This window comes from Rutilus rutilus (assembly GCF_951802725.1).
Source record: "Rutilus rutilus genome assembly, chromosome: 21".
Lineage (NCBI taxonomy): Eukaryota > Metazoa > Chordata > Actinopteri > Cypriniformes > Leuciscidae > Rutilus > Rutilus rutilus.
In genome coordinates, this window is record NC_140226.1 from 663,940 (window position 1) to 689,666 (window position 25,727).

Sequence of the window (25,727 nt, forward strand, 5' to 3'; positions counted from 1 at the left end):
ATTACAGGTGAAATCCAGAACTTGTCCTAAAATGGAAACCGGCGAGGCCATCTCAACAGACAAAGGTACAGTCGTCAGACTAAAGGTGACACAGGATAACGGTATTTGTGTTGATGGACAGGAGACTGAAGGAAAAGATCAAAATACAGTTCTTGAAGGATTTTTGAAATTACAACCAAAGGCATTGGGGGTAATGCATTTACTTAATACCACATACATTATAATAATACATGGTTTTAGGAATATTTCATTTCTTCTAGATCACTGCATTCATTCACACTTGTGTGTTATGCCATAATGAATGAAACACCTGACCTATATCTGCCCTTAGACTGTCCAGGTAATGATTGGAGTGATGGTCTTCTTTCTTGGTGTTCTACTGACCATCAATGACTACAATTACCCTGCTATTCTTGTCTATAGTGGCATCACCTACTGGGGATCTTGCATTGTGAGTTTCACTTAATGTTTTTCAGTTTTTGCCACTCTTTTTAATTTCCAGAATGAGCTGTGAAATGTGTTGTTTCTCTCTCAGTTCATCATTGCTGGATCTCTGTCTGTTGCTGTGCAGATTAAACTTCATCCTTCTGTGGTATGTACATATCACTTAATCAGGGCTGCCAACTCTCAGGCATTCAGTGTGAGACTCACTCATTGACACTTTTCACACGCTCTCACGACACACATCCATTTTCTCACGCAGAGAAAGATTGCTCATGCGGAGCAAAGAGGACACTGACTCCGACAGACTAGACAGAGAAGGTTACTATTGATATGAAAAAAAATTCTCAGCTCTCAGGTTCTGTCCATTTTATTACGAAATTCAGACAATAAATACCGTTTTGGCGCTTGTAAATGTGACTTTACAGATCGCTGTAGCGCCTCAGTTTAAGTAAACCAATCATGTTACTTTTCGTTTAAAGATATAGTAGCCTTAAGTTACAACTTACCGAAAGGTATATTATGCCTCATAAATAATATCGATCAATCAGAGGTCAATAAAAGAGCAGAAGAACAACTATGGCACAGAATGTTACATTTACATCAGGAAAGCCATTTAATGACCAGTGTGGCCAAGGTAAAGCGAGAGTTTGCTTTCTTTCCAACCTACCACCCCGAGGAGCAGACCACACCCACCAATAAAGTTCAGAGTCTTGTCAAGTGAGTTTAAAACAAAGAATTTATTAAAGCCTCAATAGTTAAAAGGTCTTTTGAAACAGGGCAACCGTCTTCTGCTACGGTATGTCTCTGGAAGCAGAACAACTGCCTTTCTCCACAACGTGTCTCTAAGCCCGGCTTTATTCCGAAGTTCCTCCACACTCCCTCACTTAAAGGGTGCTGCCTCCCAGTTGGATTAGTTCCTCCCACAGCAGATAACTGGCAGTACGGTGTCGCCGGCTTGCTCCCTGACCCTCAGCTGGCCACTCTGTCAGCCACGGCCCCGTCGACGAAGCCTGGGGGAAATCCACAGCAAACGTAGAATACTCTTTGAAAGAAAACACCGCACACACCAAGGTTCAAGTGAGGTCTCACCACAATCTTCACACCAATAATCAGCAGGCAGTCGACTCAGAACAGTGGCAGGCAGGCGGCGTTGGCGACACTGAGAGGGGCTATTCCATTATTTACATGCCAGGGAGGAGACGAACTGGATGGTAGGTTTACAGTTGCATGGCTGGAGCGAAGGGCTGGGATCCTTAAGCTGCAATGCAGACTGATGGTAACGAGAGACAGTGTAGAATAGTACAGTAAGGCTGATGAGTCACAACAGCAATGCACACCCAATATGGAAATCAATAGAATAGTACAATGAGGCTGGTGGGGCGTTGGCTACAGCACTAGCAAGACAGCAGTATGCACATTCAGTATGAGAGTCGATAGACTAGTACAGTGAGGCTGGTGGATCGTTAGCTACAGCACTAGCAAGACAGCAGTATACACATCCAGTATGGAAGTCGATAGACTAGTACAGTGAGGCTGGTGGATCGTTGGCTACAGCACTAGCAAGACAGCAGTATGCACATGCAGTATGGGAGTCAATAGACTAGTACAGTGAGGCTGGTGGATCGTTGGCTACAACTCTAGCAAGGCAGCAGTATGCACATTCAGCATGGGAGTCGATAGACTAGTATAGTGAGGCTGATGGATCGTTGGCTACAACACTAGCAAGACAGCAGTATGCACATCCAGTATGGAAGTCGATAGACTAGTATAGTGAGGCTGGTGGATCGTTGGCTACAGCACTAGCAAGACAGCGGTATACACATCCAGTATGGAAGTCGATAGACTAGTACAGTGAGGCTGGTGGATCGTTGGCTACAGCACTAGCAAGACAGCAGTATGCACATGCAGTATGGGAGTCGATAGACTACTACAGTGAGGCTGGTGGATCGTTGGCTACAACACTAGCAAGGCAGCAGTATGCGCATTCAGTATGGGAGTCGATAGACTAGTATAGTGAGGCTGATGGATCGTTGGCTACACCACTAGCAAGACAGCAGTATGCACATTCAGTATGGGAGTCGATAGACTAGTATAGTGAGGCTGGTGGATCGTCGGCTACAGTATTAGCAAAACAGCAGTATGCACATTCAGTATGGGAGTCAATAGACTAGTACAGTGAGGCTGGTGGATCGTTGGCTACAACACTAGCAAGGCAGCAGTATGCACATTCAGTATGGGAGTCGATAGACTAGTTTAGTGAGGCTGGTGGATCGTTGGCTACAGCATTAGCAAGGCAGCAATATGCACATTCAGTATGGGAGTCGATAGACTAGTACAGTGAGGCTGGTGGATCGTTGGCTACAACACTAGCAAGGCAGCAGTATGCACATTCAGTATGGGAGTCGATAGACTAGTATAGTGAGGCTGGTGGATCGTTGGCTACAGCATTAGCAAGACAGCAATATGCACATTCAGTATCTTTGTGTAGGAATGTTTACTTAGCTTATCATAGCCCAGCCGATCTCTCTCTCTTGCCTCGTCGGATTCGGTAATCCACAGCCCCAGGCAGTCCGACTTCCAAGTCCCTCGTGCTCGTTGTCCTCTCTTTATTACAAACTCCACCGTTACGTCTCCAGCATGTCCAGCCAGCACCTGATCGGAAATCCAGAACTCGCCGCGAATCAGTCTCACCCCACGCTCTCCTGCCAAAGACTGTAAGTCACAAGCTTAAAAACACATTGACGAGTCTTGTTAGCCAATCACTAAACCCCACACTTTCCTCCTGCACACCTGCCCATAGTCAGCGATAAGGACATCACGTGTAAAATGCTGGCTTTGTTTTGGTCCGTCTTTTAATGCCTCCTCCTTATAGGAAACAAACCTCGGGAATTTTAGTTCCGCCCCACAACATGTGGTCACCTGGTGACATCCTCCCCCACCCAAATGTTCTCGTCCCGAGGACAGTGCTTAAGTGGCCCAGTTACCGTACTTCTCAGGAGGTCTCCCTTGGTTGACTCGCCGGGTCCGTCTGGGTTCAGGCTCAAGGTCAGGGTTATTCCCTCCTTCTGCTGGCCCCATGGTAACTGGAGCCCAAGCCCATGCCATCAATGGTTCTGATGCGGATGCCGGCTGTCCTTGCGTCCTGAGGGTCACTTCGGGGTAGTTGGGGCATGGCCGTAACAAATTACGATGTAATACTCTGTCTTGTCCCGATCTCCCCTCAGGTCTCACCTTATAGACTGGCAGGTCTGGCCTAGAACGGCTCACCACCACATATGGTGTTTGCTCCCAGCGATCGCTGAGCTTTCCTTTCCCTTGCCGACGGTTGTCTAAGACCAACACCCGCTCCCCAGGAAGCAAGGGTGCATCTCGGGCCGTCCGATCATACTGATGTTTGTTCCGCGCTGCTGCAGCCCCTAGATGTTCAGAAACTTTGCAATAAGCATACTCAAGTTTTTGATGATGCTGACTCACCCATTCTGTCAGGCTCTGGACTCCTTCAGGCTCGGCTGTGCCCAGGAGTAAATCAATAGGAAGGCGCACGTGCCGTCCAAACATCAAGTAGGCGGGGGCGTAACTGGTGGAACTATGGACACTGTTGTTATATGCCTGAATCAACGATGGAAGGTACTCCACCCACCTACTCTGCTGGTCCACTTCCAAAGTCCCGAACAAGCTCAGCAAGGTCTGATTAAACCTTTCACACCCCCATTCCCCTGGGGGTGGTAAGGTGTGGTATGTGTCTTTTTGCACCCATAGACTTGACACAACTCCCGGATCACAGCCGACTCAAAATTTGGCCCCTGGTCAGAATGCAACACTTCAGGGCAACCAAATGACTGGATCACATTGTTCCAGAGTGCTTTCGCAGTGGTCAGGGCAGTCTGGTCCACCGTAGGAATGGCCCACGCATACTTAGTAAAGAGGTCGGTTACGACCAAGATGTTCTGATATCTGTCCGTTGGTCGTCCCAGAGTCAGAAAGTCTGTAGCTAGGATGTGGAGAGGAGCTTTGGGCACCACTGGGACCAAGGGGGCCCTATCATTGGGTCTGGTCTTTCGGAGGGTACAGCAAGCACATCTCTGGATAAATTGATGCACCGAGGCCTCCATCCGTGGCCAATAGAAAGAACGGCGAAGCAAGGACAGAGTCCGCTCCTGGCCCTGATGGCCCATCTGCGAATGGTAGGCTTCTAGCAAGGGCTGAATCTGGGTCTGGGGAACCACAATCTGGGAGAGCGTAGCGTTAGTCATATGTTCATGAACACTGCGGCATACCACTCCTTCTCGCAGGCTCAAGCGCGTCCACTGCCCCAAAAGTTTCCTCACCATCTGCGTCTGAGCTCTTCTCTCCAGTGCTGCCGGCAGCGCCCTCTTCTCGAGGTACCGCCAGACGGTGGCCAAGTCCTGATCTTCTTTCTGAAGGTCCTGCCAACGGCCCGGGTTCCAACCCCAAATGGTAGGGACAGGGCCTTCAGCTGTTCCTGGAGCCTCCACAATCCCAACTAGCAACCCACCTTCCTCTGGAACTGTTTGTGCTGTAATGCTAGAAGAGTCTTCGCCTGCAGAAGGGAGCCTAGAGAGTACATCTGCATTAACATGTTGTCTACCGGGCCGATATTTGATATCATAATCAAAGTTGGCCAGCTGGGCGGCCCATCTCTGTTCCACCGCCCCCAGTTTAGCAATACGCAGGTGAACCAGGGGATTATTGTCAGTCACTACAGTCACTTTTGCCCCCCACAAATAGTCCTTAAACTTCTCCGTCAGCGCCCACTTCAGAGCCAAAAGCTCAAGTTTAAAAGAGCTGTAATTCGAGTCGTTGCGCTCAGCTGGGTGCAGGCTCCGACTAGCATAGGCAATCACCCGCTCTGCCCCTCCTTGGTGTTGAGCCAGCACTGCCCCCAATCCACAATTGCTAGCATCAGTATAGACAATGAAGGGTTTTGTGAAGTCTGCATATGCTAAGATGGGTGCCTGAAGTAGCTCCTGTTTGAGCCTTTGGAATGCTATAGCGCACTCGGGGCTCCACACTATGCGGGGCGACCCTCGACCCCTAGGACGTCCAGTGCCCACTAGCAGCTCGTTAAGAGGTTTCGCAATTTTGGAGAAGTCTTTAATAAAGCGCCTGTAGTACCCCGCAAACCCCAAGAAGGACCGCACCTGTCGGACAGTGGTTGGCGGCTGCCACTCCTGCACAGCTGCAACCTTCTCTGGGTCGGGGGACACGCCCTCACAGCTCACACAGTGGCCAAGGTACTTGACCTCTTTCCGGAAGAGTTGGCACTTCTCTGGCCGCAACTTCAGTCCATACTGTTCCATGGCACGGAAAACCTTCTCTATGTGGGTCAGGTGGGTGGTGAAATCTGCAGAGAAGACGATAACATCATCCAAATACACAAGGGTAGACTCAGCTAGCTGGCCCCCTAAACATCGCTGCATGAGCCTCTGGAAGGTGGCCGGGGCGTTACACAAACCAAAAGGCATTCTATCCCATTCGAAGAGGCCAAAAGGGGTTGTAAATGCTGTCTTCTCCCGATCACCTTCCTCCATTTGCACTTGCCAGTAGCCGCTGGCCAGATCCAAGGTGGAATACCATGCTGCCTGGGTCAGGCTAGTAAGAGAGTCCTCTATTCTAGGGAGGGGAAAAGCATCCTTCCTAGTCACACTGTTTAGCTTTCTGTAGTCTACGCAGAATCTCCATGCCCCAGTTTTTTTTTGCACTAAGACAATGGGAGCCGACCAGGGACTACTGCTCTCACGGATAATGCCCCCCTCCAACATACCTTGCAACAGGGTGCGGATCTCCTGGTATAGCGTAGGAGGTACAGGCCGGTAACGTTCACGGACAGGGGCTGCGTCGCCAGTGGGGATCTGATGTTTGACAACACTAGTACACCCGTAGTCCTCTTCATGAGCAGAGAAGACATGTTGCCACTGGGTCAAAAACTGTTGCAGCTTTACTTTCTGGTCCACCTCCAGAGCTTCCCCCTGCAAAGACTCACAGCACAGATGTTCAGGTACGTCAACCGCCCGCCCATCTACTCTTAGTCCGGTCTGTAGGACCCCAACCTCAACCACCCCGGGACTCACTAAGGTGCAGTGGATGTCTCTACCTTCCCTCACCTGTTCGGCCCCTACGGTGGTAACCTGGGCAAGCCCCTGATGCCGATGGATAGTCACCGGGTATGGCCGCACGTTTCGCACCCTCACTGGGACATGGCCCCGGTGCGCTATGGCCAGGGTGCGGGCTACCTCAATATTTGGACTCCCACCATGCGGCTCCACGACCACCCAGCCATCCAGTCCGTACGTCCGGGCTGGTAGTCTGGCCCAAATCAGTGCCTCACTGCAACCAGGGATGGTGATAGCATAACGGCATGCTGCCCGGGTGGTGTCTACACGTTCGTTGTGGGCCATGGCAGTCGAGATCCGACGGCAGTCAGCTAAGACCGGCTCCCAGTCCTTATCTTCCAGAGTTCTTGTGTGGCTGGTCCCAGTGGTGCAGCTAGCTGGGAACAGATTCCTCCAACACGCTGTAAGAACATTCATACCTAACAAAGCTCGATGAACTCCTAAACAGTGATCTTTGACAATGACAATTCCTTTTTCAGGCACCTGAATGCCTCGTATCTGTAGGTCCGTAACCAAATAGCCCACATACGGTATATCAAGCCCATTTACTCCCCTTAAGGTCAGCCAAGGGATCTCACCCCCCTGTACTTGATCGAACAGTTCCTTACAAAGGCTTTCAGAGAAAAGGGTGACTTGTGATCCTGTATCAACCAGACAACGAACCGTTTGGTTGTTTACACAGATCTTAACTGTAGGGCATTGCCCAACTAGGGCACTCTTCGGATAAAACAAGGGATTGTGTGATGGCTCCCCGGACACTTGCCCCACAGTGGCCGGGCGATCTAAAAATCCACTTGGGAGGCGCGTCGAGAGGTGCAATGGCGGCTGATATGTCCAGCAAGTCCACAGCGATTACAAATAGGTTGGCCCTGTCCATCCCACTGGAACCTGGAATTAGATGGTCGGCCCGGCTGCGGTCTACCCCTCCATGCTCCATCGGAGTGGGACCTCTCCCGAGGCGAAGGAGGACCAAGGTGACGGGTATCTCGAAGTTCTGCCAGGAGGGTTCTTGACAGCTCGCTCATCTGCTCCTTTACATCCTTCATAATTTCCTCCCATAACTCTCTCTTCCAATCAGCCACTGGAACTGGGTTTAGGGCCGTGGAACTCACAGCCATGCAGTCAGCGACCGGCCCACCAGTTTCCAACTGGTCCATCTCCAGCGCCAAAGCCTCCTTCCGCACAGCTTCAAAAGTCAAAGTTGGATCCCGCCGTAACTGTAGCTTCAGAGTCTGTCGGATGGGGCCGTCTCGCAACCCCATAATAAACTGATCACGTGCCAAATGGTCGTCCTCCGCCAATCCTGAATCGTCACGGCTCCTCAGCCGAGTAAACAGCTCCCTGACCTGTAGCGAGAAAGAACGGAGTGACTGTTTAGGCACCTGTCGGCAATTAAAGAATTGTGCCCTCAGAACTGCCGCTGGGGTGTTATCGCCATACAACTCTTGAAGGAGGCCAAAAATCTTCCCGGCCGTGTTACGCTCACCTACAGCGACTGCTAGCACCTCTCTCTTCGCTTCTCCTTCTAGGGATCCCAGCGCGAATTGGACTTGTTGTTATTCACTCAGTCCCTGTAGGCCAGCAAGGTACTTGGTCTGCGACATCCACTCCCCAAACGCCAACTCTGAGCCCCGGCCCCCAAACCTAGGTGCCCACGGGGCGCCCATGAAGACAGGCATTGCTGCAGGTCGGCACGCCTCTTCATCTACCATACTGGAGGGGTGGTTGCTCCACTCAGGGCAGTGATCCTGCCGACTACGCCAAATGTGGCCAAGGTAAAGCGAGAGTTTGCTTTCTTTCCAACCTACCACCCCGAGGAGCAGACCACACCCACCAATAAAGTTCAGAGTCTTGTCAAGTGAGTTTAAAACAAAGAATTTATTAAAGCCTCAATAGTTAAAAGGTCTTTTGAAACAGGGCAACCGTCTTCTGCTACGGTATGTCTCTGGAAGCAGAACAACTGCCTTTCTCCACAACGTGTCTCTAAGCCCGGCTTTATTCCGAAGTTCCTCTACACTCCCCCACTTAAAGGGTGCTGCCTCCCAGTTGGATTAGTTCCTCCCACAGCAGATAACTGGCAGTACGGTGTCGCCGGCTTGCTCCCTGACCCTCAGCTGGCCACTCTGTCAGCCACGGCCCCGTCGACGAAGCCTGGGGGAAATCCACAGCAAACGTAGAATACTCTTTGAAAGAAAACACCGCACACACCAAGGTTCAAGTGAGGTCTCACCACAATCTTCACACCAATAATCAGCAGGCAGTCGACTCAGAACAGTGGCAGGCAGGCGGCGTTGGTGACACTGAGAGGGGCTATTCCATTATTTACATGCCAGGGAGGAGATGAACTGGATGGTAGGTTTACAGTTGCATGGCTGGAGCGAAGGGCTGGGATACTTAAGCTGCAATGCAGACTGATGGTAACGAGAGACAGTGTAGAATAGTACAGTAAGGCTGATGAGTCACAAAAGCAATGCACACCCAAAATGGAAATCAATAGAATAGTACAATGAGGCTGGTGGGGCGTTGGCTACAGCACTAGCAAGACAGCAGTATGCACATTCAGTATGAGAGTTGATAGACTAGTACAGTGAGGCTGGTGGATCGTTAGCTACAGCACTAGCAAGACAGCAGTATACACATCCAGTATGGAAGTCGATAGACTAGTACAGTGAGGCTGGTGGATCGTTGGCTACAGCACTAGCAAGACAGCAGTATGCACATGCAGTATGGGAGTCAATAGACTAGTACAGTGAGGCTGGTGGATCGTTGGCTACAACTCTAGCAAGGCAGCAGTATGCACATTCAGCATGGGAGTCGATAGACTAGTATAGTGAGGCTGATGGATCGATGGCTACAACACTAGCAAGACAGCAGTATGCACATTCAGTATGGGAGTCAATAGACTAGTACAGTGAGGCTGGTGGATCGTTGGCTACAACACTAGCAAGGCAGCAGTATGCACATTCAGTATGGGAGTCGATAGACTAGTACAGTGAGGCTGGTGGATCGTTGGCTACAACACTAGCAAGGCAGCAGTATGCACATTCAGTATGGGAGTCGATAGACTAGTTTAGTGAGGCTGGTGGATCGTTGGCTACAGCATTAGCAAGGCAGCAATATGCACATTCAGTATGGGAGTCGATAGACTAGTACAGTGAGGCTGGTGGATCGTTGGCTACAACACTAGCAAGGCAGCAGTATGCACATTCAGTATGGGAGTCGATAGACTAGTATAGTGAGGCTGGTGGATCGTTGGCTACAGCATTAGCAAGACAGCAATATGCACATTCAGTATCTTTGTGTAGGAATGTTTACTTAGCTTATCATAGCCCAGCCGATCTCTCTCTCTTGCCTCGTCGGATTCGGTAACCCACAGCCCCAGGCAGTCCGACTTCCAAGTCCCTCGTGCTCGTTGTCCTCTCTTTATTACAAACTCCACCGTTACGTCTCCAGCATGTCCAGCCAGCACCTGATCGGAAATCCAGAACTCGCCGCGAATCCGTCTCACCCCACGCTCTCCTGCCAAAGACTGTAAGTCACAAGCTTAAAAACACATTGACGAGTCTTGTTAGCCAATCACTAAACCCCACACTTTCCTCCTGCACACCTGCCCATAGTCAGCGATAAGGACATCACGTGTAAAATGCTGGCTTTGTTTTGGTCCGTCTTTTAATGCCTCCTCCTTATAGGAAACAAACCTCGGGAATTTTAGTTCCGCCCCACAACATGTGGTCACCTGGTGACACCAGCACCTTAAGGCGGGCATACACTGTGCGATGTCTGTGTGAATTCAGCAAGGTACATACTCACACTGGGATGATCGCATGCGATGTAAAGCCAAAGCTCAGGATTTATGTACTCACACTATACGGTCTGATCATCGAGCTGCGACTTCACTGCTCACACTATATGTGTGAAATATGCGAGAATCAGCGCGATAAACCCTCGTGCCGGGTTGTGCCTATAGACGATATCATGTATCCAGAAATATTGTCAAAACAAGCATCAGCTATCATTATCAAAATGATTTAGCATTTCCAATTCATGTATTAAATTATTATTAGTATTTTTGCATTATTATTATTATTATTATTATTAAGGAAGGCCTAAACTGATAGGCAATTATAATTAATTTGCCACACAATAATTTCATAACCAACGCGCTGTGAGGATAATAAAATATTACATAGAAGCTTCCTATTTATTGAATATTGTCTAAACATTTAGGTCAATTACAATGAATTATAGGCAAATAATTAATTATTAACAGTCTGTAATATGTCTGACACTGCAATAATTAGTCATCAATAAAAATTAAAAACAGCTCTATTTCAAAAACATTGTTAAACAAATTAATAATAGAGGCACGGTGTAGACGCAGGTGGCTTGGAAGATGTGGGTAATGGTTAATCCATTATGCAACACGAACTGGAAGTAAGCAACAGTAATTTGTAGTTTGGGCTACAGAACTTAAAGATCTCCCTCTTTTCGTTTTATTTATATTTATTTATTTATTTTTTGCTGCAGATGAAACTTCTGTTTGTGCAGTGAGGGAAAACACACTGAGTTTAGGGCAATCGGTTCGTAGCTCTGCTTCAACTGTGCGATATAGTCACGAGCAGCGACCAACATTTCTAACATGCCAGAAATTCATCCGACCATCCGATTGCCGGCCGGGAGAGGTTAATCGCCTCTCGTTTCCCCCTGTACTCTGCATGACAAACGCCGCTCGACAAACGCCGCTCGACAAACGACGCTCGACAAACGACGCTCGACAAACGACGCTCGACAAAGCTGAAAATCGTCCCGACCCGAAAAAGAGTCGCACGAGTTTGGCTCAAAATTGGACAAAATCGCACTGTGCCCACCTTTAACCACAAAAGGATAAACTGGTGAGCAAAACTAAGGAACCTTTACTGGCACACAACTAATAAGTATAGGTCCCACTCCTAACTCAAAGTTATAGGCCACACACACACACACACACATTTGATTTCTTTATTTGAATCCACCAATCAAATTTCTTACAGAAAGGATTCAAATATTCTCAGAGATAACACAGCTTTGACACTCAAGGGTACATAAAACATCGCTTACGCCACACAGCAAGACTGCCTATCACAGCTGATATAGAGCAGAACTTTGCCAGCTGTTTAGATTTTCCTTTTGGAAGCCCTGCCAGTCTTAGTCCACTAACAGTCAATTTGTGGACATGTCCCAGGCTGCCAAATATCAATGCCACGAACTTACATGCATATCCTAGACCACTGATCTTTGCAAGGAGGGGTTGGTATTTAGTCATTTTTTCAAGAAAGGCTATGTCCATATACAGATCATAAACACAACCTATTTCAAGGACTAGCACCTTCTTTCTATCTGTATCCACGAGCACAACATCAGGAGTGTTAGGGATGTTACAAAACACATCTTCAGAGCTGTTGAACCAGTCTGGTATTACTCGTGAGTGTTTATACATAGGCATACTTTTTGGAAATATGTCTTGAACAGAACTAGCAATAAGATCTACAATACGGTCATGACGTGCTATGTATAACCCTTTGTACATATTACAGCCATTTACAATGTGAGCAACTGATTCAAAGTGATCAGAGTTAGAATGCATTATACAATGTGGATAGTACTTTTCAGGGTACCATAATGCTAGGTTGTATCTAGTTGGTAACACCTGTAATCTGGCCTTGACAGTGAAGCAGAGAATATCCTCCCCTACTGCAGCTTTTCTGTACATAGAGTGAGAGGTAGAGTGATCAGCAAAGCCAAGACATGCAAACTTTCCCTGCATTCTTAGTCCAGTCCAGTGTTGTTTTGTATCCATCTGTTTGTTAGGGTTACACACACACACACACACACACACACACACACACACACACACACACACACACACACACACACACACACACACACGTCTCAGTCTCAAGCATGTTCACGAGTTGCAGCTGATGGCAATTAACCTGAGTGAAAGAGAATAAGGGAGAGAAACGGAGAGGCCAACACAGGGAACACAAGCAGGCTCTCACAACAAATTACATTAGAACACCCTGGGACGTAACACCCTCCTTAAAAGTAATTAAGAGTTTAATAATCTTTAATAAACAGTTTTTAATAATCTGTTGTTTGAGTAAAAATTGTATACACCCTCAGTGTCTGAAACTTGTACATTCTGTCTTTGTATAGGTCAAAGCCTCTCTTGGAATGAATGTGTTCAGTGCCATAACTGCAGGACTCGCCATTCTTCTGATGTCCATACAATTAGGAATAATATCAATGATGGATCCAAGTTTATATGCTGAGGTATTACAGTTCACATTTTGTATCCATGTGTAATGTGTTTTTATTTGTTTTTAATTAGTTTTTTTGTTTAAAATTCTGTCATCATTTACTCACTGTCATTTGTAAGACTTTTTTCTTCCTAAGGCCCCGATCAGGCAGAACGCATTTTTTGCAGTGAGCGCCTTTTTTAAATGTTTTCTATTGGCAGTGAGAGTTTTGCTTGCTGTTCATGCACCTCACGCTTTAGCCGCCTGCTGCACCTCGGGTTTTTGTAGGAGTTCTCTGAGCGCCTGAAGTTGATTAAAAATCAACTCGATGTGATCACGTTTTTTTTCACTGTCCAATCAAATGACTGGAGAGGTGGCCCTTCCTGTTGTGGGGAAGGAAGTTTACATTTGCTTGGAACATCCGGAGACTGCAATGATGGAGGAGAAATTTATGGTGGTTGTCGCGAGCTATCCGGAGCTGTACATCTCTGTTCCCTACTTCAGGCAAAGAGGTTTACATATGTAACCAAGACGTTCCCTTTCAGTCGGTCATGTTTGAGGTATTGCTGCCACCTTCCAGTGCCCAGCGCAAGCCTTCTTATCCTTGGGGCAACTTGGGGTGGAAGATGGGACAGGGCTTAGGCCAGGGAAGTCTTAACTGCTGTTCCGCATGACCCATTCAGACAGAATTGGATAACACTGCGGGCTCTGCCAGGGGAAAGACACGGGCTCACCTCAGGAAGCAGTACCGTGGAAGAATACACATATGGGATCACCGTAGGGATCCAATGCACACGAGAACCAATGCACACGAGTGTTAGGCCTGGGGTGTGGGAGGAACTCGACAGGGTTTGGCTGACGGGGATCTCACCAGGAGCAGAAATGTCGCACGTATGCAGTCCATAGGAGGGGAATGGCACAGCAAGTCGACACCTCGAGTGGGGCCTATGTTGTTGACTGGCTATTGGAAGCAAGCACATGGGAGGCAACCGGCTCGACATGAAGGCTATAAAGGAGGTGTGGACGTAGTAGAGTAGGCTCGCAACCTGAGGGGGAACGGTGCATCTTGGGATTGGTACGCCAAGATTATGGCATCCACTATCCACCTCTGCTTGGAGAAAGCCTTACCCTTCTGCTGGCCTCCATAACAGATGAAGAGCTGATCTGAGGTCCTGAGGCTTTGCATTCTGTCCACATATTGGTGCAGAGCACAAACGGTACAGAGAAAAGCCAGGGCTGGGTCTTCCTCCTCCGGGGGCAAGGTGCGAGGTGAATTTAGTCTCCTTGTGTCCTTCAGGAACCTGACAATCATGCTTTCCGTGCACTGGATCATGCTGTGCGGAAATCAAGGCAACAATCGAGGCCACATGAGGGTGCAGGGAGACAGCCTTCACTCCAACCCATCTTGCAGGAAGGAAAGCTCAGTACCGACCAAGCACCTTCGGGGGTCTTCTCGGTGAGAACAGATTCCACTTCAGAGCATAAGCGTGCCTCATAGAGGGCGCTCTCGCAGAAGTGATGGTGTCTACGACTGCTTATGGTAGATCACCCAAGTTGAAATGAAGTGAAGGGTCTGACAACGGGCTGAGGGTTTGGCGGCAGGCCGGGGTGATTGTCACACAGAGTGTGGCCAGGTTGCCATGCCCATCTCGGGACTCGGCCATGAAGCCAGTGCTGAAGCAGCCTCATATAAAGCAAACCCAGCGGCATTACTGCGGCTGCATATGCCATATGCCCCAGGAGCCTCTGAAAAAGTTTCAGTGGGGCCACTTTCTGCTCTTGAGTGTATTCAAGCAGTTCAACACTGACCGGACACGTTCCTCTGTGAGGCGTGTTGTCTGGTTGACCGACTCCAGCTCTATACCGAGAAAAGAGATCCTCTGCACGGGGGATCCTCTGCAGTTTGCTCTTTTCCCAGTTGACCTGAAGTCCCACATGGCTGAGGTGACTGAGCACCATGTCCCTGTGTTCACACAACTGCTCCCGAGACTGAGCTAGTATCAGCCAGTCGTTGGGATAGTTAAGGATGCGAACACCACACTCTCTCATGCGAGCAATGGCCGCCTCTGCAGCCTTCGTTGAGACACGAGGTGACAGTGACAGCCCGAAAGGCAGGACTCTATACTGATATGCTCGACCCTCGAACAAAAAACGCGCAGGAATGGCTTGTGTCGCGGGATGATCAAGACATGAAAGTACATGTCCTTCAGGTCGATTGCTGCAAACCAATCTTGGGGACGGATGCATTCGAAAATGCGTTTCTGCAATAGCTTCTTGAACCGGAGCCTGTGCAAGGCCTGACTCAAGGTTCACAGGTCCAAGATTGGCCTTAACCCATCTCTTTTCTTGGGTACAATGAAGTACGGGCTGTAAGCGTATCGACTCGGAAAACATACTCACTTAGTCCCGTAAGCCCAACCCCACGACTCCATTGCTTCTTGCTCTCAGGCTCTGAGAGGGAGAGAACAGTGGAGAACGAGGGGCGGAGCCGTTTCCCTCAGAAAAGCGACTTGCGAGCGCAGTAGCACAAAGGAGTTTTCCCATTTTCCTAAACTTCAGAAGGAATCTTTTGGTTTGTGTCTTTTCATTTTTCAAGCTTGAATGCCTCAGTTACCATTTATTGTAAATGTGTGTAAAACAGTCTTCAAAGTTTTTCCTGTTCACAGAAGAAAGAAAGGTGTATACAGGTTTGGAATAATGACATAATTTTTTCTTAATTGCTTTATTTTTCTTATTGCTTAAATATATATCCTGATTGGTGGGACTCTCATAATTAGCTCAAATTATGCATGCTTCTCAATAAATTTTGTTGAATGTTTTGTAGTATTTTAGTTTGCGGATCGTTGGAATAATGCTGGTGTTCACCATTCCTCAGTTCATCATCTCCATCTGTATCTCAGCATTCGCCTGCAAAGCCACCTGTAACCAAGACTCTACACTGGTCAATGTGGCACTGAACTAGGTAAATGATTCATTGGTGGTTTTATCCCAACAACCAATAGTTATTAGTGTTTAAGTCTATGTTTGAAGAGATTTATGCAAATCCACTAAATCAGCCACAAATAAAGGTAAAGCTAGAAGAATGAAAAAGAAATGTAAAGTTACCAGAATGCTTCATGGTAAAATGCCTTTAACATTGCTTATCATGAAATAGATATAGGAAACATAAGTCAATCACAACATGCTTTATTGTTTTTTCTCTTTTTCAATAAAAATAGTCTGTATGGTGTGTGGTTCTTGTTAGTAAAATTAAACCTGATAATGAGTGTCTTGTGTACTAACATATCTTATCTGTTACTTCCCAGGGATACTGAATCACAGTGAGGAGATCCTACCAGCCACAGTTTCAGAGGAATTAATGTTTATATATATATATATATATATATATATATATATATATATATATATATATATATGTATTATTATTATTATTATATTTTTTTTTTGTAGTGTTACAAGCAAGAATATTTGTGCATATTTGTACTTCTGCATGAGGCAAGGCCCAAAGTTTTGTAATATAATTTCATTACATGTTTAATCAAGTTTCTGAATTAGTATATCCTGGACTTTTTGTTTAGTCTGTTGTGATACAGTTGAGCAAACACACACACACACACACACACACACACACACACACACACACACACACACACACACATTTATATACTTTATTTGATCCCACATTACAAGTCAAATTTCATTAGGAATCTATTTTTTTTTAAATAATCCAACAGATTAAAACAGATCAGCACATTGTTATGGATTAAACCTGTTCTAAGGGTACAGGAAACATCGCCTCTTCCAAACAATCATGCTTCCTATAGTTGCTGAGATTGAACAGTACTTTGCCAACTGTTTGGCCCTTGTTTTAGAAATCTCCCCAATGCAAAGTCCACGGATCGCCAGCCTGTGTACATGACCTAGACACACAAACGCGCACACACACACACACACACACACACACACACACACACACACACACACACACATTTTGTGGTCAAAAGTCAATAAACAAACAAGGTGAAAACATCTGTGTTATCCAAAACGAGTCATCTGGGAACAGTATAAATTCTGAATTGGTAGTTGTTTCTCACATTTTTTAAATAATAGACCGATTACCAAGCATTCTTTACAATCTACAGTCTTATAAAAGTAAAATCATACAACTGCACCTATTTCTGAATATTGTTCGATGATAAAGTATTGATCTATTTTGAGGAATTAAAAAAAAAATTTTTTTTATATATCTTTTGTAGTGTTACAGGCAAGACTATTTGTGCATATTTGTACTTCTGCATCAGGATTTAATTTAGTTATTTTAAGGCCTTTTCCCATCATTTATTGATAAATCAGGGCCCAACTACAGGATAATTGTGTGTTTTCAACAGAGACACGTCTGTTGGTGCTTTTAATCACAGAGATTTTTGTCCTCAATCAACGGCTATAATTTATGCTGCCTTGTAGATTTGATCTATATGTACATTTTATCAGGAAGGGCATCAACATAATCTTTACAAGTATAAGGCAAGCTCATATGAAGCAAGCTCCTCCTTAACAGTTCTTCACACTCCACACACACACACACACACACACACACACACACACACATACACACACAGACAGAGCGATCAGACATCCTCATCAACAACTCATTTCAGGTAAAATATTTTATGCATCAACTGACATCTATAGTTTATTTTATTACTGGTGAGTCTTAGTGTAAACGGTTGTTCATTTATTGTTATACTTCGGCACATACAATTATATTTATTAGTTTTGGATTTGTTTGGACATTAGGCTACAAAATATAGAATCATGCAAAATATAGTGAACAGAGTAAACTTGAGTCCTGAGATCTTTCGGAGGAGAGGAAGACGTCTATAAGCTCATGTAAGCCTTAGTAAAGCAAGTATCACGGTTTTATCAGTCGCTCTGGACAAGGGCATCAGATAATGCTGTAATCATAAATACTGTACATGAAACACAGAAAATAAAACAGCCTTGAGTGAGTTGTGAACTGCAGAATCTGAACGCTTAATTACAGGTGAAAACTCTTCCTAAAATGGAAACCAGCAGGATCATCTCCTCTGATAAAGCTACAGTTGTCATCCAAGTAAATCCACAGGTGACACAGAATATTGTGACAGGTGATGATGGACAGGAGACCAGAGGAGCTCAGCCGAGCACGGCTCTTACTGGCTTTTTCAAAGCACAACCAAAGGCACTGGGGGTAATGAATTTAATGATGAATTACAATTATGGATGATTTGGGGAATATTTTTAGTGTCTAATTTTCTTCTGTGAATGAACAGAAAATAAAAAGCTGTTATTATATGACCTCAAGTTAACAGATGTGTTCCTGTCTGATTGCCTTAAGACTGTAGAGTGCATAACACATTAACCCTCTGGGGACCAAGCTGTTTTTGGGGCCCTTGAGATGTTCTGACATGCTCTGACATTTGTGCTTTTTTCAGTTATTTATAAACATGTTAATGGCAAAGGTGTAAATTCACTCTATATAGCACAAACAGGCCTACCATAATATGCGAGCAACATGTATGTAGATGTTTGTATTTTTAAGAGAATAATGTTTATGCGTGGTTATTTAAAAAAATAAAAATGAAAGTTGCTGAAATAAGACCACAAAACTCATACAAAATATGTGCCCACAAGACTTTTGACTAATGGATGTTTTCTCTTCGAGTTCTAGCTTCAAAATTATGTGAAAATAGTCTTGCTTTATCGTTCACAAAAAAAAATACATTGATTTAAATGGTGTAAAACAGGTTTTGCTTGGAAAGCCAATATGCGAGGGGGAGGAGTAGTTTACACCTTAGATTACCCAGTCCCACCCACTCTGCATAATGACTCTGCATAATTAGCCATTCATTCAGGTGTGACACTGACTGAGCCACAATGCAAGGACAAAATAGCCTATATATTTAGAAGAAGACTTATATTGACCATTTAAGATTTTGCTTACATCTATCTTGTAAATATGTTTTGCTATTTTATTAAAAAGGTTACAATTACAACAATAATTACAATTTCAGCAATATTTCTGCAAAAAAAGTACTCTTTCTTTTTAAAACAAAAAAAAAAGATTATAGGCCTACATTTTATCATATGTATTCATTAGTTTGAATATAGCCAACATTGGAACATCTTAGTCTATGACTTTATTTTTGACAAAATAGTATTTTATATATATGAGCAGAAAAGCTTATTTGATGTGACAGTATATTCTACAGTAAAAACTGTACCCAAATCTAGTCAACAAAATATTGTCTTTCATACTTCGCCTGACTGTAACGTTGTTTTTATGAAATATTAGGGCATAGCCTATAAATGTTAATTTGCAGTTTAATACGTTGCTTATACAAATACATTTTATTTCAACATATTTCAGTCGATTTTTACTTTACAAATATGTACCCTTCATTCATCTCACAGAAACGCGATTCATATTTAGGGTAAACAGTCTTTACAAATATGTACCCTTCATTCATCTCACAGAAACGCGATTCATATTATAGAAACGCGATTCATCTTTTTGTTTACATAGGCCTACACTAACGTTATTCCATAACGTTATTCCACATTAACACTTGAGAAAGGATAACTTAGCCTACCTCACTCCTCAGCGGGATCTGCTCCTCATATCAGCACGGAAACTTTTCTCCATAAGGTAGGCTATATTATGCCTCTTTGTTTACAGCTGATGTGGGGGCGTTTCACAGACTGAAATGGTTCTCAGAATTTGCGTTTGAATAGCACGCGCTCTCCGGGGAGTGGTCAAATTACTGTGAATCATCTCGTAATGAGCTCGACTGGAGTCGCTCTCTTTTTATACAGATTACAGAAGCTGATAATATTTGTTTTTTATATAAATTACTTCATTTAAAAGCTGCGATCTCAAGCTTTATGCCCGTGGGTCTGTTTGCCTGTTTGACTGAATTTTTGCGGAGTTATAGATCATTTTCGAACGCGTTTCAAATGGGAGTTTACTGACAGAGAGAAGGCAGAAATAGCATCATGTTAGTTTTTCTTTATTTGTCAAAAAGCAAAACACTTTATTTTTATTGTGAGTATACAGAAAAAAAAATAGAAACTGAACAGGATCGATTGATGTATTACACGAAAATGAAAGATCAAAATTAACAGAGCATTTTGTGTTTATTTTTCATTGCTAAAAAAAAAAACGAGCAAAACGCGCGGGCGCGTTTTTGGTCCCCAGAGGGTTAATATAGCTTCTGTGTGTGTGTGTGTGTGTGTGTGTGTGTTCAAATATGAATGCTATGTCACTACTTGACTCATATTTGCCCTGTCTAGACTGTCCAAATAATGATTGGAGTGGTGGTGTTTTTATTGGGTATCTTACGCACCAGTGTCTTCGAATACCCAATCGAGTTCTATCTGTCTATCATCAGTGGCATCACCTACTGGGGATCCCTTATTGTAAGTTTCATTTAATGGTTTTACTCTTTTTAATTTCCAGAGTGAACTGTGAAATGTGTGTTTCTCTCTCAGTTCATCAGTGCTGGATCTCTGTCTGTTGCTGCGCAGAATAAACTTCATCTGTGTGTGGTACGTACATAATGTGCTGAAATCTGTGTGTGAAAACTTTCCTTTTGCCACATTGTTTCTAATGTATTCATACACTATTATTATTAAATCATTACAAGCTGTCAAACATATAGCAGCAGTCCAGATATCATCATCTGTTAGCAGCATCTGTTTAACCCGTATGTGCTGCTGGGGCCGGGGGAAACTACTAATGATGTTTGCTATAATATTTAAAAAACAAATATTATCCCTTCATCTAAATGGCATGAAACTTCTCAAACTTACTATATCCACACAGAAAAAAAAAAATTAAATGGTATCTGACTATGTTAGTGTGACAAAAAAAAAGTCACACTCAGGATGTTTGGGGCTCTGTAGACGCCACATAGGAAATGAATATAGTGTGTGTGTGTGTGTGTGTGTGTGTGTGTGTGTGTGTGTGGGGGGGGGGGGGGTGGGGGGGTGGGGGGTGTCAGAACACAAGTACACAGAAATGCATGGCAGCACTACAACACATACACTTGTGCTCATTCCCAGTCCCCTGCCATTGAGTTAACAGTGATTAGTTGAATAAAACTGTAGAAAATGTAGATCTCATATAAAGTGATTTTTACATAAGATTTTGCTATTCTGTCAAAATGTATATATGTATATATGTCACAGGTCGGGGTGGAGCGCCAGCGGGCCGCCCACCCCTTCGCTTGCGTGCCGCCCCTGAGGAGCTGACCGTGGACACGAAGGAGACAGACACAGAATTCAAAATAAATATACTCTTTATTAAAAAATAAAAACAAAATCTTAAAAAGTCTCTTCAACATTCTCTTCTTTTGGAGAGCAGGTTCTTCTCACAGCACTAGCAGGTTCTTCACTGGACTCAGAGAGTGGAGGAAACGTATAACTCACAGCATTAGCAGGCTCTTCACTAGCCTCAGACAGAGAATGGAGAATACGTATAACTCACAGCATTAGCAGGCTCTTCACTAGCATTAGCAGGCCCTTCCAGCATTAGCAGGCTCTTCCAGCATTAGCAGGCTCTTCCAGCATTAGCAGGCTCTTCCAGCATTAGCAGGCCCTTCCAGCATTAGCAGGCTCTTCCAGCATTAGCAGGCTCTTCCAGCATTAGCAGGCTCTTCCAGCATTAGCAGGCTCTTCCAGCATTAGCAGGCCCTTCCAGCATTAGCAGGCTCTTCCAGCATTAGCAGGCTCTTCCAGCATTAGCAGGCCCTTCACCAGCATTAGCAGGCTCTTCCAGCATTAGCAGGCCCTTCACCAGCATTAGCAGGCTCTTCACTGGACTCAGAGAGTGGAGGATACGTATCTCACAGCATTAGCAGGTTCTTCTCACAGCACTAGCAGGCTCTTCACTGGACTCGGAGAGTGGAGGAAACGTATAACTCACAGCATTAGCAGGCTCTTCACTATCCTCAGACAGAGAATGGAGAAAAACGTATAACTCACAGCATTAGCAGGCCCTTCCAGCATTAGCAGGCTCTTCCAGCATTAGCAGGCTCTTCCAGCATTAGCAGGCCCTTCCAGCATTAGCAGGCTCTTCCAGCATTACCAGGCTCTTCCAGCATTAGCAGGCCCTTCACCAGCATTAGCAGGCCCTTCCAGCATTACCAGGCTCTTCCAGCATTAGCAGGCCCTTCACCAGCATTAGCAGGCTCTTCCAGCATTACCAGGCTCTTCCAGCATTAGCAGGCCCTTCCAGCATTACCAGGCTCTTCCAGCATTAGCAGGCCCTTCACCAGCATTAGCAGGCTCTTCCAGCATTACCAGGCTCTTCCAGCATTAGCAGGCTCTTCCAGCATTACCAGGCTCTTCCAGCATTAGCAGGCCCTTCACCAGCATTAGCAGGCTCTTCACTGGACTCAGAGAGTGGAGGATACGTATATCTCACAGCATTAGCCGGCTCTTCACTGGACTCAGGCAGAGAGAGGAATGGATACGTGTAACTCACAGCGTTAGCAGGTTCTTCACTGGACTCAGGCAGAGAGAGGAATGGACAGCTGTGACTGCGAGTGAACAGCAAAAATAATTCCCACACTCACATTTCCACCACACACTGTAAGGTTTCACTCGTGCTCATTTCCACAATAAAACTGCAATTCGACAGACTCACGGTGCACCCAAGGCTTCCGCCCGCAATCCAGCCGAAGTTTTCTCTGTCTCTCTCTTGCTCTCTCTCTCGCGGCCTCCCTCCGCATCAGCGGCCACGGCCGCTCACGTGCTGCGTGCCTCACATCTCCTCATGCCGGGGAAGAACCACCCCACAGTCTCTCTTCGCTGGCTTTTTATATCCTTCTCAATGCCCACATGGCTTCGTCATGGCCCTAGATTAATTCCCCACACCTGATGTCGATTTCCTCATCCCGGTTGGCAAGGCAACAGATACACATTGGCTGTTTCTCAATTCCAAGAACCCAGAGAATGGACTTGTGTTCTCGTGGAGACCGGTCTTGCCAAGCTTCCTTGGAAGAACTAACTCGGAACCGGCCGCAATGACTTCTGGGACACCAGGCGAGTACTAGCTCAAGTCTGCATTCGATGCATCCTCGGTATCAAGAACACATCCGGGTTCTTTCATGCGTCCTCTGTACTTGCGTTCTTGAGAATTGGGTCTGAACTTCGACGGTTAATGATGACGTAAAACGAGAACACAAGGACGCAAGATCGCTGAAGAACGCATATTGAGAAACACCCACTTACACGGGGGGTGGTGTGTCTTTGTTATTGTACCGGAGGGGACACAATTGCGGCGAACTTTAGTTCCGCCCTCTCATTTGTCACACCGTGACATATATAAATGATAACAAATTCAGGCAAATAAGTTTTAAAAATACCATAAAGTCCCCCAAAAACCAGTAGTCAGAAGTTTGCACATTAATCTCAACTTTCTTATAGAACAATGACACATTTTTACCATTAAAAGAATATGGACTAAAAGGAGATCTGACTCATTATCAATTTACATATTTAAACCTGCAGTTCAGGGGCCGTATTCACAAAGAATTTTAAGGCTAAAAGTAGCTCCTAACTGGCGAATTTAGGAGCAACTCCTAAAAATAATGGGCGTGTCTCTCGTAACTTTAGGACTCCTAATTTTTTTGACTAAGAGTAATTCACGAAGCTTTTTAGCCCTAAAAGTAGCACCTAAGCCTGGGACAGCTTAAAAGAAGTTGAGAGGACTCCTAACTCACTAAGACTGATTCACAAACCGCTTTTTGTGGCATTTCACGTTGCGATGTTTTGAAATGCGTATCCGACGGCTACAGGAGCTTCCAATCGCGAGGGAACAATTTTGCATTGTAGGCATAATTAGGGATGCAATAACGCCACCAACAACAACCAAAACTAGGCTACTCATTGCATGCAAACTAATTGTAACGTTTCATTGTGAATCAAATTAAAATGTTCTTCTCTTTGCAAACGTAGGCAGAGGCATATAGTGACAGATTAATTCAATAATGTTGCAAAGATATTGCATCAATCCATATGTTTCATTAGGCTACTAGGCTATTTGTTTTGCCTTACTCTTTATTCATTTAGACTATTTATTCAGTTATTCATCATCTTCCGTCCTTCGCACTACTTGTGGAGCGCACGCATTCTCAGACCTGTCACTCATCATCGTAGGGGAGGGGTTTGGAATCATTCCCGCGTTACAATCATCAGCCAATCAAGGTGGTCACTTCAGTCAAGCTCGTGCATGAGTAATGACGTCATCCATAGCAACGAAGACTCACTCTTAGTTTAGGAGTTGTCATTTTTCTTTATTAAGAGTAGGTCTGAAAGGCGTTGTGAATCACTTTTAAGAGAAAACTCCTAGCTAAAATATTTTAGTGCGATTTAGGAGTACTCCTAGTGGTAAGATAAAATGCTTTGTGAATACGGCCCCAGGACATTTTATAAGTGTAATTACTATTACTGTCACCTTTCACATGTCAGCTCTTTTCCTCTGCAGGTCAAAGCCTCTCTTATAATGAATGTGTTCAGTGCCATAACTGCGGGGATAGCCATCGTTCTGATGTCCATGGAGATGGGAAGTTGGCACTATCGTTCTTCTGACAATTTGAGGGTGATCAGCTTAAATTTGTTTTGTCTTTAATTGCTGTTTACTTGAATAGTTCACCCAAAAATGACAACTGTGTCATCATTTACTAATTGAAACAAATTTTTACTAATAAAGATTGTGCTTTTCAGTCTTTTCCATACAGTTATAATGACTAACGACTGGAAATTGTTCTTCAAATGACACAAAAGGCATAATAGAAGTATCATAAAAATGAGAAAGTAATCCATGTGACTTGTGCACTGTTTCAATTGTTCAAAAGCCACTGTTTATATGTAGTATAATATTTTGTAATCTACTTTTATTTGATCTTGTTGAATATATTTTAGAGCTATGAGCTGGGGATCGTTGGAATAATGCTGGTGTTCTCCATTCCTCAGTTCATCATCTCCATCTGTATCTCAGGATTTGCCTGCGAAGTCACCTCTAACAGAGGCTCTACTGTGGTCAATGTGGCACTGAACCAGGTATATGACCCTAACCCTAACCCTAACTATAACCAGGGTGGCAGTCAGTTTTATCCCAACAACCAATAGGTTTGTATTTCATATATTTTTTTTCCATTTAGGTTAAAAAGCCACAACCAAAGGTAAAGCTATAAGAATGGAAAGGAAATATAATGTGACAAGAATATGTTCAGTTGTAAACTGCCTTTTACCTCACTGGTCTCAAACTAGGACAATCTACTACAATAACATGTTCATTTTTTAATAAACTATTTCTAGTCTATTGTTGAAATAGTCAAGCTACATAGAAAACAACTAATTTACTGATAATTAAAAACATCAACTGCACACAGTATGGAAACAATATAGGAACTATAAGTCAATCCCAACTTCATTGTAAACTTCAGCTTTCCCGACTGCTAGACTGTTGAAGTGGGTGACAGTGCTTTTAAACACTCACAGGGCTTTACACATTGTCACTCATCACAGTACAGCCTATACAAATATTGATATAGTGTGTGGACCTTGTTAGTAAAATTAAACCTGATAATGAGTGTCTTGTGTACTAACATATCTTATCTGTTACTTCCCAGGGATACTGAATCACAGTGAGGAGATCCTACCAGCCAGTTTGAGAAGAATTAATATCTCATATTGTTGCATCTGATGAATATTTTCTGAGAATTGAAAGTACACAAAATAAATGGTTTGTTGATGCAAAACCCCCGTTGTGTCTCTAGTGTCTTTTGTTTTAACCTATAATAAAAGGTAAATGCAATTACCCAAA

General features: G+C 44.7%; 1 protein-coding gene across 1 annotated transcript; it reads left to right on the forward strand.

Moving 5' to 3' along the window:
• The first annotated feature begins 85 nt into the window (after positions 1 to 85).
• Positions 86 to 25,666, forward strand: LOC311281000 (membrane-spanning 4-domains subfamily A member 8-like). The gene is made up of 8 exons (XM_084393620.1): positions 86 to 190; positions 332 to 451; positions 536 to 592; positions 20,189 to 20,314; positions 20,387 to 20,443; positions 24,387 to 24,500; positions 24,824 to 24,961; positions 25,534 to 25,666. The coding sequence occupies exons 2-8, from the start codon at positions 344 to 346 to the stop codon at positions 25,540 to 25,542; spliced, it is 609 nt and encodes a 202-aa protein (XP_084249746.1). The 5' UTR covers positions 86 to 190; positions 332 to 343; the 3' UTR covers positions 25,543 to 25,666.
• Positions 25,667 to 25,727: the final 61 nt, after the last annotated feature.